This window comes from Lutjanus erythropterus, chromosome 8, assembly GCF_056507025.1.
Source record: "Lutjanus erythropterus isolate fLutEry1 chromosome 8, fLutEry1.hap2, whole genome shotgun sequence".
Lineage (NCBI taxonomy): Eukaryota > Metazoa > Chordata > Actinopteri > Lutjaniformes > Lutjanidae > Lutjanus > Lutjanus erythropterus.
The window spans coordinates 16,695,344-16,710,712 of NC_139324.1; the positions used below are offsets into that span (position 1 = coordinate 16,695,344).

Below are 15,369 nucleotides of genomic sequence, written 5' to 3' on the forward strand. Positions count from 1 at the left end.
ACATTGCTAACTTAATCTGTTACTGTTGCTTCAACATTGACCAGCTACAGCAACCTCAGAGGGTCAGAATACAGCTACTGCTTGGAAGAGACATAGCCTGCCAGGAGAGGGCGGCACATATATTTATATTATTTGTGTCAATACTACCGCCAGATGTAACACTTAAGATCAAAAACTATATACTATACTATTCCGTCTATTCTGCATTTTATTTAACACATTTATATGCAGTCAAGTCCAGGTTTTTGAAAGGACAGTTTACAAGTTCAATTTCATATGTAAATAATGTTAATTTAAAGACTCACGTTGTGCTGTGTGCAGTTTCAGGGGCTCTATTCATTTTGACCTGACATTATTATTTTATATTATATTATATTATATTTTCGTATAGCACCAGCTTGATTAGCAGGAACAGCTTAAGTTTACTTGAGAAAGTATTTTCAGTGAAGTGCATGTGTATGCACTATAGAAATGATGCTGCGGAAATAAAACTCAAAGACTGACATGTGATGTACATTGTTTTCAGAAATATGGATGGAATTGAGATTAATAACATACAACTAGTCGGGTTTGCTTGGAAATCTCCCCTTTTAAGCTTAAATTGCATTGTGCTGTAAATGGAATCAGTCAGTAAACTTGTATTTGCTAGAGAACAAGCTACATCTGATGCTGTTACCGCACCATACTCTGTACCCTGTAGGTCTGTTCAAGGCAGATCCGTTTGCAGATCCAAAAATGGCTGAATTTGCTGAAGCCAACTGTAATTCCGTCTGCAAATAGTCTGTGTTTTGGAATAAAATTGATTATTTATTGAAATGTCTTGTCACAAGGAGAAAAATGATTGTTTACAGAGCTTACAGGCAAACTGTGGAATTAGCCTAAACTGGTTTCAAGGTACTCTACTCAGCATGTACTCAATTTGGTCAACGCAGTATATTGTTTTTTGTTTGTTTGCTGCGCTCCCACTATTTCAAAATGGTGATGGAATTAAAAAAGAAAGAGGAGCTACCCCTTTCTGACGTGGTGCTATTGTGCGTTTGAGTTTTTGGCCTAAAATATGAACAAATGGAGCATACACTTTCAGTAGATATTGTACAATGTGCAGTTTGTACATATAATGTATTTTTGGTTGTTTTGGTCCTTTACTCTGCACTGCAGGCTCAAAATGAATCAAGGGCTATAATTGGATTAAAATAGCAACTTTTAGCTTTAATTTGAGGGTGTTTACAGAAACTGAACAGTGTATGAATTGTCATCATGTTGAGCTTTTAGAGGAAATTCTTTGCAATCATCACAAAATGCAGATGTCTTCACTTATTCGCCTTTACTTTGATCTTCAGTAAGTGAAACCTATGCATTATATTGATATTGGTTCAGGGGTTTGCTTTGATATGCGTTTTGAATTCTGCTGCTGCTGCTTTATGGTGGCATTGTCCAAAGAGATTTGATGCATTCGGTTTGATCTGAACAGACACGATGTATGCATTCATCCTGCTGCCGTCAGCAATGACCTCATCAGTGAACACAAGTGAGCCACAGGCTGCTATATACCCTTTTTCTATTCAAATGTACTGGCTGGCTTGAAGTAGTTTGACCTGGCACAGCAAGGATTTTCATCTCCATTACAACAGGACTCCTGCTTGAAGGTGTGTCTTTTAACTGAAGATGAGCTTAGCTTGAGTTGAGCAGCTGTAAAACGGTGCATAAACACTTAATTTCCTATAAAAACTTAAAAATTAAACGTCCCCAGTTATTTTGCTATTTGAACGTTTTTATTATGAAGCAGCAAAATCAGGAAATGTTGAGTTTTAATCAGCAGTAACTTAACACGACTCCTGCCGCTGAGAGCGAACATGAAATAGTAAAATAAAACAGAAACCTGAAAGTACAAACAGTGAAGCAGAAAGAAACTTCAAACTACAAAGATTTAGTTAGAAGCTACAAAAGTACTGAGAGGTGAACACAGAAAGACTTTTAAAAGCCCCTTAACTCTCTGCTCTCCAGTAGGGATGCACAATTAATTGTATTAGATTGATATTGTATAAGATTGTATAATAATTTCCACTAATCGTATCACATATTGCAGTTGCAATTTTAGTCAAAATAACTGCAATATATCTTTTTTACTATATCGTGCAGCCCTACTTTGCATAGACATTTTTGAGGTGAGTTATGCTCACTCGGTCTCAGGAGATTGTCCATATTTGGCATGACTTGGGATAGATCAGCATGATAAAACTGATCGTGGAAATGCAAAGCAGCATGGCAAGGTTTGACAATGAAGAAGCCGTAAGACCACCATGGTGACTTGCAAATGATGCGGTACATCTTGAATCACATCTTTCTCCACACATAATTCTAATATAGAACAATGGTGGACTTTTGTTGCGTCTTAAGATAACGCTTTGTTGAATACTTAAGAGCCCATTACAGGTCCACAGCTAACTGTAACATGGCTTTTGTATACTAAAGACCTACAAGGGGTTTTGCATCTTGTGATGAGTCCTCTGAGGTTATGTTGGTATAATCTTCACTTGATTGCACTCTGATACAATCTTGTACCCATCTTGCAGAAGACCCTCAGTCCTGTTGGTAGTTGTTTTTTCACCTATCCAAGTATTCTCCCATCTAGTCATTTGCACTTGCTTACCTAAGAATTCAAATGAAATGCTTTTACATATTAACCGATAACCGATATTCCTTTGCTATAATTTCATTATCAGAATTACAAATAATATATATTTCCTATTATTGTCCGATAATTTATCAGACTATTTAAGACTGTGCAGTTCTCTACCTGATGTAACTGAAGCAAAACCTCACCCTGCAAGTACAAGTCATGTTTGATATTAATGTAATTTTGGTGAGTGTAATCATGATTTCTGTATGCAAACGAGTCTCCAGGGTCACAGGGAAGTGAGCCTAGACAGTTCCTGATGGGATATTTCTTTTCTTTCTTTATAGTTAGAACTAGGGCTGCACAATATTGGGAAAAACTGACATTGCGATTTTTTTTAACCCTGCGATATATATTGCGATATGAAAAAATACAGGAATTTTCACCAGATGACTTGAATAGCACTTTATGTTATGCTGCACTGCTGCCATCTTGTGGACAATTAACCTGCACTGATCTTGCGACTCACTCCACATGCAGGGGCGTGGTCTGCTTTGGCAAACTGATTAAGGACAATTGTGATTGGTGGATCGCTGCACGCAGTGTGTGTCAGGTACCCTTGAAATTAGATGAGAACACATTTAGTTCATTTGCCTCCTACATCGCAGGACCTGCAATGTGACTATTGCGCACACGTACATTGCGATGACGATGCTCAAACGATATATTGTGCAGCTCTAGTTAGAACTATGAATAAAACTCACTTGGAAACAGAAGCTTAAAATATTCAGTATTCACACTATCTTCAAACAAAAACAGTTTTTATTTTAAATTAAGTATTTTAAAGATTTGAATAACAGCTGTTAAGTTTTAATAGTTTCTAAATGTTGAATTGTCATTGTCTTTGAGTGTCTTTTTTGTACTGCATCATTTGTTCTACTGTGCACCTTTTTAATCTTTGATGGGTCTAAGGTTTTCATTTTTCAATCACAGGTGGAAACTATTTTTTTTTTTTAATAGATGAACAGATCAGAATAGAAGTTAATAAATACAGTACCAACAGAAGCAGTATGGCTTTCCATCAGGGTTATTACCACTACACAGTCCAAGTTGATTGGTAATGTTCCTCTAAATGGCATGAATAACTACAGCACATTACTTGATCATTTTATTAGACATTATAAATTGCCAAGTAATCAGTTTTGCTCACTTGAATCTTATTGCCATTTATTGAATAATAAATCACTTGTAGTTATTCCACTTAGTTTACTGAAACATGAATGGTAAATGTAGGTAGTGGAAGAGGAAGGTGCCCTTTGGTTCTAGGAACCAGATGCCAGACAAAATTACATAAATCAAAATCGACCTTTGCCAAGTCCTTGCTCTGTTAAGAAGTGTTCTTAACAGCCTGACATGGTACAAAATTGCCACAGCCATGAAAGGCATCTGAACTGGTTATTCAAATAAACAAAACTTTAGGAACACTTTAGCATTGTGCTTCCAGAGACAGGCTGAGAATCCTGGTAAACAGACATGTTGAGCAGCAGCCCAGCCATCAGCAGACGTTTGGAGAACACAGGGGTGTTGAAACATAGGACGTCACTGCTATGAAGTGCTGAGGTGTTCTCAAGTCTAGCACATTCCATTTAGCTGGATCAGAGCAGCAAGAAGCACTGCACTAGCTGATTAGTCATCTGTGACGCACATCAGCGTGATGCACAGGAATGTAGGGCAAGGGAATCTCCTCCTACCACTGACTCACATGCCCTGTAAATTGATGGGATGTGTGGGTCTCTCTGCCTCTCTGTACATGTGTGTCTCTGTATTTCCATGCTGAATGAATGTGTGCATGCTAGGGGGTTGCAGTGTGTGTTGAGGGTTAAGGTTCAGTGTCCTTCAAAGATGACTGTGCTTGCTTTGTGGACCAGCCTGCAGGCAGATTTCTCTCATTTAACCCACTTAGAGCGGGATTTCTAACATGTAGGCCACACTCTTGAAAGCAAAAGTTTGGGAATGAGAGGAATAGTTTTGGGGGTACAGTTACTTTAAGAATTCATGAATGCATTAATGAATACTTTCATCTCCACCCCTCATTGCTTTTCTTTTTTTTCCTCTTGTCAGAACAAACGAGACGAACATCTACTGAAGAAGAGAAATGTCCCGCAGGAGGAGAGTCTGGAGGACTCTGATGTCGACTCAGACTTCAAAGGAGTAAGTGTGGGTGTGTGGGTATGTACTCGACTTAGAGAGACACAGTGAGACTGGACTGTCTGGGTAACTGGTCTGAAGGGTTAAAATCAAGTGGGCAAAATCTTTTCAAGCAGTAGATGAACGGCTTCAGTTAGAATAAAATGTCTCTTTGGGAAAACTTCTGTTTTCACTGGGATTTCCTCCCAAATAAAAGCTTGTACAGAGCAAATTTAAAATGCTGTCATGTTATCATTTTTTTTGTCTGTTAGTGATTATTCTTCTGAACTTCAAAGGGCCAAGTCACACAAATTACAAAAATAATTTCTCCTTAGTTGAGATTAAAAGTTCATTCTTGATCTTGGAAAGAGCAGCTGACAAAAAAATCTCGCCACCAGAAAAGGAAGTAGTAGTAGCTGTTCTGGAGCTTTCAGTCCTATCGCTCGCTGTTCCCCAGCAGATGGATTTTTCCCAGTTCTTATCAAGGAAACTGAAAAAGAAGCATGGATCATTATGGCACTGTGTAGCATAGCGTGCTAACGTTTCATGTTTTAAAGCTTTATTTGAATGTTAATTCAGTAATTAATTTGCATGCATTTTGCATTATTGTTTTACTAGAACTTAACTGACTGTATCTTCTTAAGCATTATGTGATTAAAATTAGTAGCATACTAATGTTTGTAAGTTAGATAAACTTTGATAACACTGTAAGTAAATGAACTCTGAGCCTGTTAACTAATGTTGAATTTCGTTTTTAATATTGTGACCAGCTGTTAAGTGGATTAACTGCAGCAGGGCACCAGCCATTAAGTTTATTGATACATTTTTCAAGAAGTGTCTGATAGCCAATATACAATATGCATGTTGTTTCTATTGCTAATAAATAGTTTATAGCCTACTTTTACACAATTAAATTAATTATTAATTACTGTAATAAATCATAAAAAGACCACAATATGTCATCAGAGATCAAATAAACAAGTTGAAATACTCACTTTTCTGAAAGCAGTGCTACAGTTCCTGCGTCCCCCTTTGAAATTTCTGTTATGGGCTGGAATAACTGTTTTTGTTTGCCCGTTTCACTTTTAATTACAGTTCAGATTAATGCCAAAATGCTGATTGAGCAAGTGTCTTTTTATGAGTCATAAGAAATCATTAATAATCTTTAGAAGCCATAGATGTTTATAACAATTAAACTGAGCAATGTTAATGTAGTCTGGCTGGCTGTGACCCAGGCAGTCATTTAAATCGAAGTCCAGAGTGGGTATTTTCAGAGCAGTGGGCTTTTGTTTTCAGAATTGACAGACAATTGACAGTTATTAACAGGTGATTACAGTGAAGGATCTGTTGTTACTTGTCAGTTTGCGATGTTGCGTTTGTCTTGCACTACTGCAGTGCTCCTGCAGCCAGCCTGAGCTTCCCCAAATCTGGGGAGGAGGGGATGGGGGGGAAGCAACTTGCTTCAAACATGGAAATGTCAGACAGTATGCTGTTCCCTGAAATGTGTTCTTTCATTTGTTAGTGGCATTTCTTCATAAAGGTCATACAGTATAGATATGTTGGGTTTTAGTTTGCTTCTCTGTGCATCTCCCACTGGCTTCAATAGACCTCACACCAAGTACAGCATTAGAATACTGGTATTTTTTGTTTCCTTGGTTGTCATTGAATTTTAGATTAAAAAAAAATTAATAGTGTTTCAAAAGTGCTTAAAGGAATGAAATCTCACCCCTCTTCTGACTGAAGAATAAACAGCCCATTGTTGACTGGCTGTGACCCTGCAAACATTTTCTTATCCAGACTTATTTAAACATCTGCTTGTGTTTTTTCTCACTACGAAGTATAACTACAGTAAGTTGTTGCACCATGTCAGTCAACTGTCATTTTGCTATATCTGCTTTCACATGAGAGCACATAAAATAAAGTTCCTAATGAAATCATGAAATCATTCTCCTCCTAGCACTATAATCTTAGTAATATTCAGTAAGTGTGTGATTTGCCATTATTTTCAAATCTTGTGCATAGGGAAAGGAGAGAGGGAAAATAGAGGAGACATGAGTAGAGAGGGTAAATGTGAGAGAAGACAGAAGGAAACAAGAGGGGAGAAGAAAGGCTGGAAAAAGAAAAAGTGGAGAGGGAGAGAGAAGTGAGGAAAGAAAGTGCTGGCAGTAACCTGGAGAAAAATGTAAGAATTATTTGATAGTCTGTGTTTTACTATGAATATACAAATTAATTTCACATTCAAGAAAAGTGACAAAAATGGTTGTGTATGCTGTAATATATATACTACTTAGAAAGAAAAGTGGAATTGGCATATCAGTTTAAAAAATAATCAGAAATTGGCCAAGAAAATCAATTAATCTCTAACTAATAGATGTCTTTGGGGTCTGCAGCTGCCCTTTGGGACTGTTATAGAGCCCAAAGTCTCATGGGAGTCGTGATTGAAAGTTAATGCTTTCGTTGTTCATTAAAATGTTAAAGTTTATTTTAGAAATTGACAGAAATCTAAAATATCACTTTAATCTGAAAAAAGCTAGCAAGAAATTGGGACTTGCAGGTTATATTTTTTCAGCCTCGTTGGATGTTCAGTGTCACAAGCAATACCACTTGCTGTAAAAGAGAAGATGCAGCTCAATGTAATTTCTTTCATCTGTTTCAGTTGAAGACCACTTAAGTATTTTTTATATTCCCATAGTTATAAAGCTGGCATAAGTCATCCTCACATCTGCTCATGTTTTCTATGAATCCATCCCACTACATATTACGCTGAGTAGTCTGACATACAAAATGTTTACTTGTTTCATTAGTGAACCCTGATGACAAAAGGAAATATACAGGTATACAATACAGGTTAACATTTGGGTGTCTATAATTGGCTGTTGCTGTGGTCTCTTTCAATGATAGAATATGCTTATGAAATTATGACTGAGCTAATCTTCTTCTACATTTCTCTTTGTGCAGCAAAATGTTACACTTGATGCCATCTTACAGGTAAGAGTCCACACCATTCAAGCCTTTCATTATATATTAAGATGCACCTGCAGTAGCTCATAAGCTAGTTATGCTATGTTGACATTTTATTATGTCCTTCTCTCCTTGTTGCTACAGAACGCTACCAGTGATAATGCAGTTATCCAGCTCAGTGCTGTACAGGCAGCCAGGTGAGGGACTCACAGAAAACACACACATGTACAGACAGACGCTGTCTTTTGAACATGAAGTTCCTGAGATGTATTGTCTGCTTTTTGTCAGAAAACTGCTCTCGAGTGACAGAAACCCCCCCATTGACGACTTGATAAAGTCCGGGATCCTGCCAATTTTAGTCAAATGCCTGGAGAGGGACGACAAGTAAGTCTGCTTCCACAAACAGTTTGCTTTCCTTGAGTGTTATTTTTCTCTGACACGATAAAGAGTGTTCTAGTTGTTAAGACTGTGGACCGCTGTGATGGATTACTGACGCTGCTACATCGAGTCTCTACCGGCTTTGTGTGCATGAGAGTGTGTGTGCATCCTACTGTGTCCACGCGTGAGAGTGTGTGGAGGCGCGCAGGGCAGTTGGCTGGTCTTCTCAGTCCAGGCCAAGCCAAATATAACAGCATTCCTGTCCCTCGGAGTTCCCCAATTCCCAGGACCTTGTGGTCGTTGGGGGAGTGGGATGGGGGTGAATAGTTAGGGTGGAAGAACATGTGGGGAAGAAGTTGTAAGAATTTCACCAACGTGGAAAACCAGCTTATATGGGACATTTGTGTTATTTTTGAGTTTGTGCAGAATGCAGCAGTGCATGTGCATCTGTCAAGAGAAAATAATTGTCTACTTTGCTGCCATAGCATGATGGCAGAAAGCCAAGTCAGCTCAGCATAATGACATAATGAGGTACAGGATGACGTGCTGGCTCGAAGCAACTTTGTTCCCAAAGTGTACGAGTGCTCCTAAATAAAGACATTTAGGAGCACAGTGAAAAGTAACCAATATAAATGAGAGTATTAGCATAATAATATAGCATTAAATACAAAGTGTAATGTTGTAGGCTATATATGTATTAAATTATGTTAATATATTCATTATAACTTCATTACATCCAATTGTAAACTATACAGCCTACCACTAATATAATATTAATTCCAGTTGGACAATACAGCAGTTCAAGAAATACAAAACCACTATTTATAATTTTTTGTAGGTCCTGTTACTTAATTAAATCCTTGTGCGGGAAAAATGTTTTACAATGTTGGTTTGTCTCTAATTTAAGGCTGACAAGTCAGTACTAATAAGTCTTCATGCCAAATCATCAGTTCAACATTTCAAAAGTTTACTGTAGTATGTCAACCTTCAATTAATGTCCTGCCCCATCCAGGAAATCGGTGATTGATCAGTTCATGCAGCAGTGACATGGAGGAGGGCATGGGCTTCATGAAAGAACAACAAAAGGCACCTGTTATAGCTAAATACAGGACACCTGTGGGATTTTAAAAGTATTGAATTTAAAAATCTCCAAAGAAAGCCTCAGAGGTATTAAATTTTATCCACAAAATATTGAATTTTGTTAACAAAGTTCTTCACTTTTCTTGTCCTTGTGTAGGTTTATATAATGTCATAACTAACTGTCCAATGTATAACATTTTGGTGTAATTTATTATCATGTTGCAGCCTCTCCCCTGCAACCAACTCTTACATGCATGCACGTGTGTGCGCGCGCGTGTACACACACACGCACACACACGCACACACGCACACACACACACGCACACACACACACGAAAGTCAGTGAACAGCAGAGCAGAGAGGCCACAGTGGAAATATAGTGCAGTGAGCTAAGTGCAAAGAACTCAAAGCTTAGCCATCTTGAGTTGATGACAGCTGTGCTCATAACATAGTAAAAAGTAAAAGTATACTTGTTCACCAAGCACAAACATGCAGAAAGCAATATTTATATCTGCTCTGTCTGCTGCTTCTCACCTATCCACTTTATTTTACATAAACACAGCGCGTTTGCTCAGCCAGCCAAACCTGAACCTTGCTTATCTTATCCCTGCTGTCTTCTTTCATACTGCTTCAACTACACAACCTTGACAGTTGAACTGGTCTGTAGGATGTGGGATGGTACAAAATCGAAGCTCTCTTGCTCATTAATGTGCTGTTCAAGTGTCCCATAGAGCATCCGGCAGACTATGGCCTATTGTACTAGTTTGTTTTTCTTTTTAACTATTAGCAGCGTGAAAGTGACCACCATCTTGCACATGAAAAGAGAAAAAAGTTATCGGAGGACTTCGAATGTCTCTGTGAGAGCATGGTACAGCAAAAATTAAACTCTTTTATCCACAGGCAACCACGTGGGCTGGTTACGTCACAAAGAGCACCACACCCTGTTTCCTGTTTTACATCCCAGCTAAAGCTTAAGAAACCAGTAGGAACTGCTGATCATGGTTGGTTGCCTAATGAAATATTTAGTGGGGTAGACAGACTTAGCACCTTTTCCATGATTTACTAGCATTTGGCTGGTGGGTGGTGTGAGGAGCACTGTGTGAGTTCTAATATTTTCTGTTGCAAAAAAAACAACATTTCATGTCTGCCCTCCCTTTTGAGTTCACCAAACAGCGTGATATCTAGACATGTCATCCGGTGTAGATGCATTATCCACTACACACACTATTTTCACCAGGCTTTCACACAGTTGCTGTTATTATTTTTTATATATTTTATTAAGAAATCAAAAATTGAAAACTCCTCTATGCCCTGATGATAAACAAATCAAAACAGATTAAAGGTACATAGCTCTAAAAAGTGTCTTTAATAGTGAAAAGCCAAAAACAGACAAGTTTATGAGGTGTTTTTTGAGGGGAGCAGGGATAAAAATCAGACTTAAAAAATATGCAATAGCAGCTGGGAATTCAGCAAGTGTTCACATCAATATTTATCAATTTTTTTTTTTTCCCTAACTGGTTATGTTTTCTTTGTCTCACAGCCCCTCTCTTCAGTTTGAGGCAGCTTGGGCTCTGACCAACATTGCCTCTGGGACATCAGCACAGACTCAAGCTGTGGTTAAATCCAGTAAGTTGACCCGCCCCCACCCCCCCAACAGTCTGTGTTTGTGTACTGTCTGCAATCTGCCAAGCTAGCATATTTATTTGTTTTTTCTTGCAATGAGGCAGTCAGATATTTTTTTGGATTATGTTTTTATTAGATAACAGTGCACTCTTATTTTGAAATGAAGCCAACATGACTGGAGAATGGAAACCATGATTAGCTGGCTGTTAGTGTAAAGCTGAGGGACGACACTTATCGAAAACATTCCCTAAATTTGAAATAAAGCAACTGATTATGAACACAATTAAATTGTAGAAATTGTAGAACATTATTTAGATTAAGCTGAGAAATCTTAATTGCTTAAATCAATACATATGTAATTATAAACTTAATGTATGTACAACATTTTATGTGTCTTGGTATCTAAATTACAAATCTTTATAAAACTTTTCCTAAATAAAATACCTATTCTGCATCTGTTGGTCTAACTTCTACAAACTTCTACATTAAATGAAGCTTCACTACACTGAAGCTACCCACCAGAGAAATGTAGCAAGCTAAGCTACAATAAAATGACAGAAGTAGCTGAACTACATCATCATCATTTTTTGAAGTAAAAATAAAGTATCTATATATCTGTCTGTCTGTGTTTAGTAGTATATTTATTAGCCCCCTTCTGTACTAGGAGCCATCTACACAAATATCAAATTATTTATTTAAATTGACCACAACAGTTTGGTTTTGTAGTTTTGTTTTGAAGTTTGAAAAAAAAAAAAAAACTACACAGATTATATTTCTGAGTAACATAACCCAAATCTATAATTTTCAGCTTCTCCTGTCTTCTCATTTTTCCTACCGCATCCTGCCTAAATTCCCTTCACGCACACACGCGCTTCTGGTGTAAATTACAGCATTGACTAGAATGGGAGCTATTTCTCTGCGTGCCGCGGCGCAGCCGTGATGCGGTGCAGCCACGCCTGGTGTAAATTCGGGGTTACTGAGAAATGGAGTTAAAATAGTAACGCCGCTACTTGTAACACCGCTACTGCCCAACACTGGATCTTACTTATTTAATTTTAGCAATAGGTGTTTTCAAATTGTGTATCATTAAAACTTTAATATTAATGATTTACCAGCAGCTTACTTTTTTTCCTGACAATCTTTAATTGAATGAGCTCATGGCATATAAATGGCATATAAAAAAAACATTAAAAGATAACCTACAAAAGCACAGAGGTGAATAAACACAGACAAGCAGATTGGTGGCATGTAAGCACATTAAAAATACATACAAGGGTACATAACCACATACAGAAAGCACATAAGCACAAATAGTAAAACAATGACATAACAGTATAACCAAAAACATAAATGAATCATACTACACAAGAGCACACAGGCACAGAAAATAAGTATTACAATAACTGATTTCACCTGACTCCTATCTAAATCATCTCTGAGGAGTGTTCATCTTGAATATCCACACAGGAGTTTATAGTTTATAGTCTGGGTGATCAGATCTCAGTTTGGGTGGAAGTTGGGTGGAGATTCTGGGAATTGAGTGAGATCACTCAAACTTAGATTAGCTAAGAAAAAAAGGTAGAGTTGTCACGCCCAGAGGAGTGCAACAAAACAAACAGGAGACGCCACTCAAGCACTGTGCATCAAGTCTGTGCATGTTCCACAGCCCTGAGAAGAGACTTTTTTTAACATTTATTTTTCAATTCAGTTAGATATACCTAGTTACTATGTAACGAGACAAGCTTTAGTTCACACACACACACACACACACACACACACACACACACACACACACACACACACACACACACAGCCCTTCACACAACTGATTGCATGATCTCTGCCAGATGTAATATACATCTTTTTAAAAAACCATGATCATTTAAATGAATGAATTGAATGAACAGCCCTTCTGTGTGGAGTTTTCTCCCCGTGCCTGTGTTAGTTCCTCCACCATCAAAAACAGGTATGCGAGGTCAATGTAGTGCCCCTGAACTGGAGCTGGTCTCTGGGCGCTGCCCAGTGCTCCTGATAAAATTCAGAGAATGCATTTGACTGTATAATTGCACTGTGCATGATTGCATGATCATAACTTAACTATGCAGATGTGGCTTGGTTTAGATTATATCTCTTTTGGTGATAAAATAACTTTGTAACTTTGCTCAGCTTCATTTGCTTTAACAAAGCAGTACCGTTTAGCTTGCTTTGTAACTTATTGCTTGGATGGGACCTTCTCAGGTGATGGAACAGATTTTTGTTTATGGTCTCGGTTGGCACCGATAGCATCTTTTTAAGACCACTTTTGAGACATCCATACCACATGTGATGTGGGTAGGTGCTCATGTCAAGCCCTGGCTGAAACCCTTACGTAGATTTACATTTGCTGGTATGCACAGGAGTTGTGACACAATCTTGGATTAGTGTTAATTTTATTTGGCTTTGGGTGTAACCAAGCAACAGAGCTTGTTGCTTGGGTTACTCAGTCAGTCAGACTGGGTCAGTTTTTGATGCATTGATGTTTGTGTGTCCAGATGCAGTGCCCCTGTTCTTGCGACTGCTACACTCTCCTCACCAGAACGTATGTGAACAGGCTGTATGGGCTTTAGGAAACATTATAGGTGAGTAGTCGTCCTCTCATTGAAGTGTGTATACGCTTTGGAGCACCTGTTCAGACTTGTGTTGACCTCCACCCTTCACCTGCCCAGGTGATGGTCCTCAGTGCAGGGACTATGTCATCTCCCTGGGCGTGGTCAAGCCCCTGCTTTCTTTCATCAATCCATCAATCCCCATCACCTTCCTCCGCAATGTCACCTGGGTCATCGTTAACCTCTGCCGCAACAAGGATCCACCACCGCCCATGGAGACTGTGCAAGAGGTGGGTATGGTGTGTGTGTGTGTGTGTGTGTGTGTGTGTGTGTAGGCTTTCATGTGCCAGACAGATGGATCTGTTGCAGTTGTCTGTTTCACTGCAGACTGAGTCACACAGAGTTTTTGCAGCAATCTTTTCAGTAGCCAAATCAGCCTTATCACCCTGGGGAATTTCTAACTATAAAGCTCTTTTGGTGACATTTGAAGTCAGGGTTTGACAGCCAGTCTTTTTTGTGATGTCTTTTTTTGCCTTTTCACTCTGCCCCGTTTTACTCTTCATCTAATCCATCTATTCCTCTGCCTACAACCAACCCACTCACAACCTACTTTTCTTTCCCCACAGATTTTGCCCGCCCTCTGTGTGCTAATATATCACACTGACATAAATGTGAGTATCAGAGGGGTATCGAAGAGTGACTGCCATCATTTTGCATTTACTGAAAAATCACTTGATTGTGCATGCCATTTTTCTAACAGCATAATTACTGTACTTGATTTCACAAGTTTCATTTATGTGTGTTTAGATCCTAGTAGACACAGTGTGGGCTCTGTCCTATCTGACGGACGGGGGCAATGAGCAGATCCAAATGGTTATTGATTCTGGAGTCGTTCCATTTCTTGTGCCTCTCCTCAGCCATCAGGAGGTCAAAGTTCAGGTGAGACTAACTGAATTAGCCTTTGCCTTTTGTCCATAGTAAGGGGCTGTGCCCACTTGAAGCTAGCTTATTGTTTACTCTATCTTGTTAGAATTTTTTCTGGTGATAAAAATGAAAAAGTTATATTGTGATAATGGCAGAATTACAGTGGAGGAGTTATTTCCAAAGAGAGGAGAGACTTCAATAGTGTGAAATTGGTTTGGTTAAAAAAGATCAGATATACAATAAACCTAGGTAACATATAAGGCATGCAAGAAGACTGTAACTGCAAAAGGATGTAGTACAACAATTAATTTTGCAATCTTCAGCAGAAATTTCAGCACGAGAAGAGCCAAAAATCCTGCAAGAAGAGTGCAACAGCTGTTATGAGCACTAAACCAAAAAAAATGTTAGTGTTTTGTCATGTAGTCAAGAATTTCATCGCAGAATACCCCAAAATATTGTGATATTTTTAGACCAATCCTAGTTTGCAAGCAGAGTTCCGCATATTTACACTGTGCAACAAACACTGAGTATTTATTCTGTGATGAGCACTGTACATTTGGCATTTGTTTCTGGTTGACAAGAGTTGAAAAATACTCATTGTAAAAAACACTGTGCTGGTTACTGTCACCCAGCCACCTAATTGCAGTGGAGGTGGGGCAGGACAAATACCACACACTGTCCTACTCATACATTGATTCAAACTCGTCCAAATGACTGTACCCACTGAGGTGTTTTCTTGCCCACAAAATCTCATGAACCCACACAGAGCGGGACCGTTGTTCTCCCTATGTTCTCCAGCCATGCTTTCATCCAGAGCTTAGACCAGAGCAAGTGTGCTACTCCACCTTATGCTGACATTTTTACATTCAGTATTTGATAACACAATCTGCAAAATAAGGAACTCGCAAACTATAAATTAACCATTGCTGGTGTTGATGTTAAGTATCATAGCAACCAGAGCGTCTCAGCTGAAAAAAATGCTTCGCCTCAGTGCTCTCAAGCGCTCCCAGCTGG

The 15,369-nt window shown here is 38.6% G+C and overlaps 1 protein-coding gene across 1 annotated transcript in view; it reads left to right on the forward strand.

The window, feature by feature from the left end:
* The window catches only part of kpna3 (karyopherin alpha 3 (importin alpha 4)), a 30,978-nt gene that overhangs the window by 6,662 nt on the left and 8,947 nt on the right, over positions 1-15,369 (forward strand). The window contains exons 3-11 of the mRNA XM_084724706.1: positions 4,739-4,828; positions 7,763-7,792; positions 7,910-7,962; positions 8,054-8,149; positions 10,764-10,849; positions 13,378-13,464; positions 13,552-13,721; positions 14,058-14,102; positions 14,239-14,370. Of these exons, the coding sequence (XP_084580832.1) occupies positions 4,739-4,828; positions 7,763-7,792; positions 7,910-7,962; positions 8,054-8,149; positions 10,764-10,849; positions 13,378-13,464; positions 13,552-13,721; positions 14,058-14,102; positions 14,239-14,370 (789 nt within the window). The remainder of the gene's footprint in view (positions 1-4,738; positions 4,829-7,762; positions 7,793-7,909; positions 7,963-8,053; positions 8,150-10,763; positions 10,850-13,377; positions 13,465-13,551; positions 13,722-14,057; positions 14,103-14,238; positions 14,371-15,369) is intronic.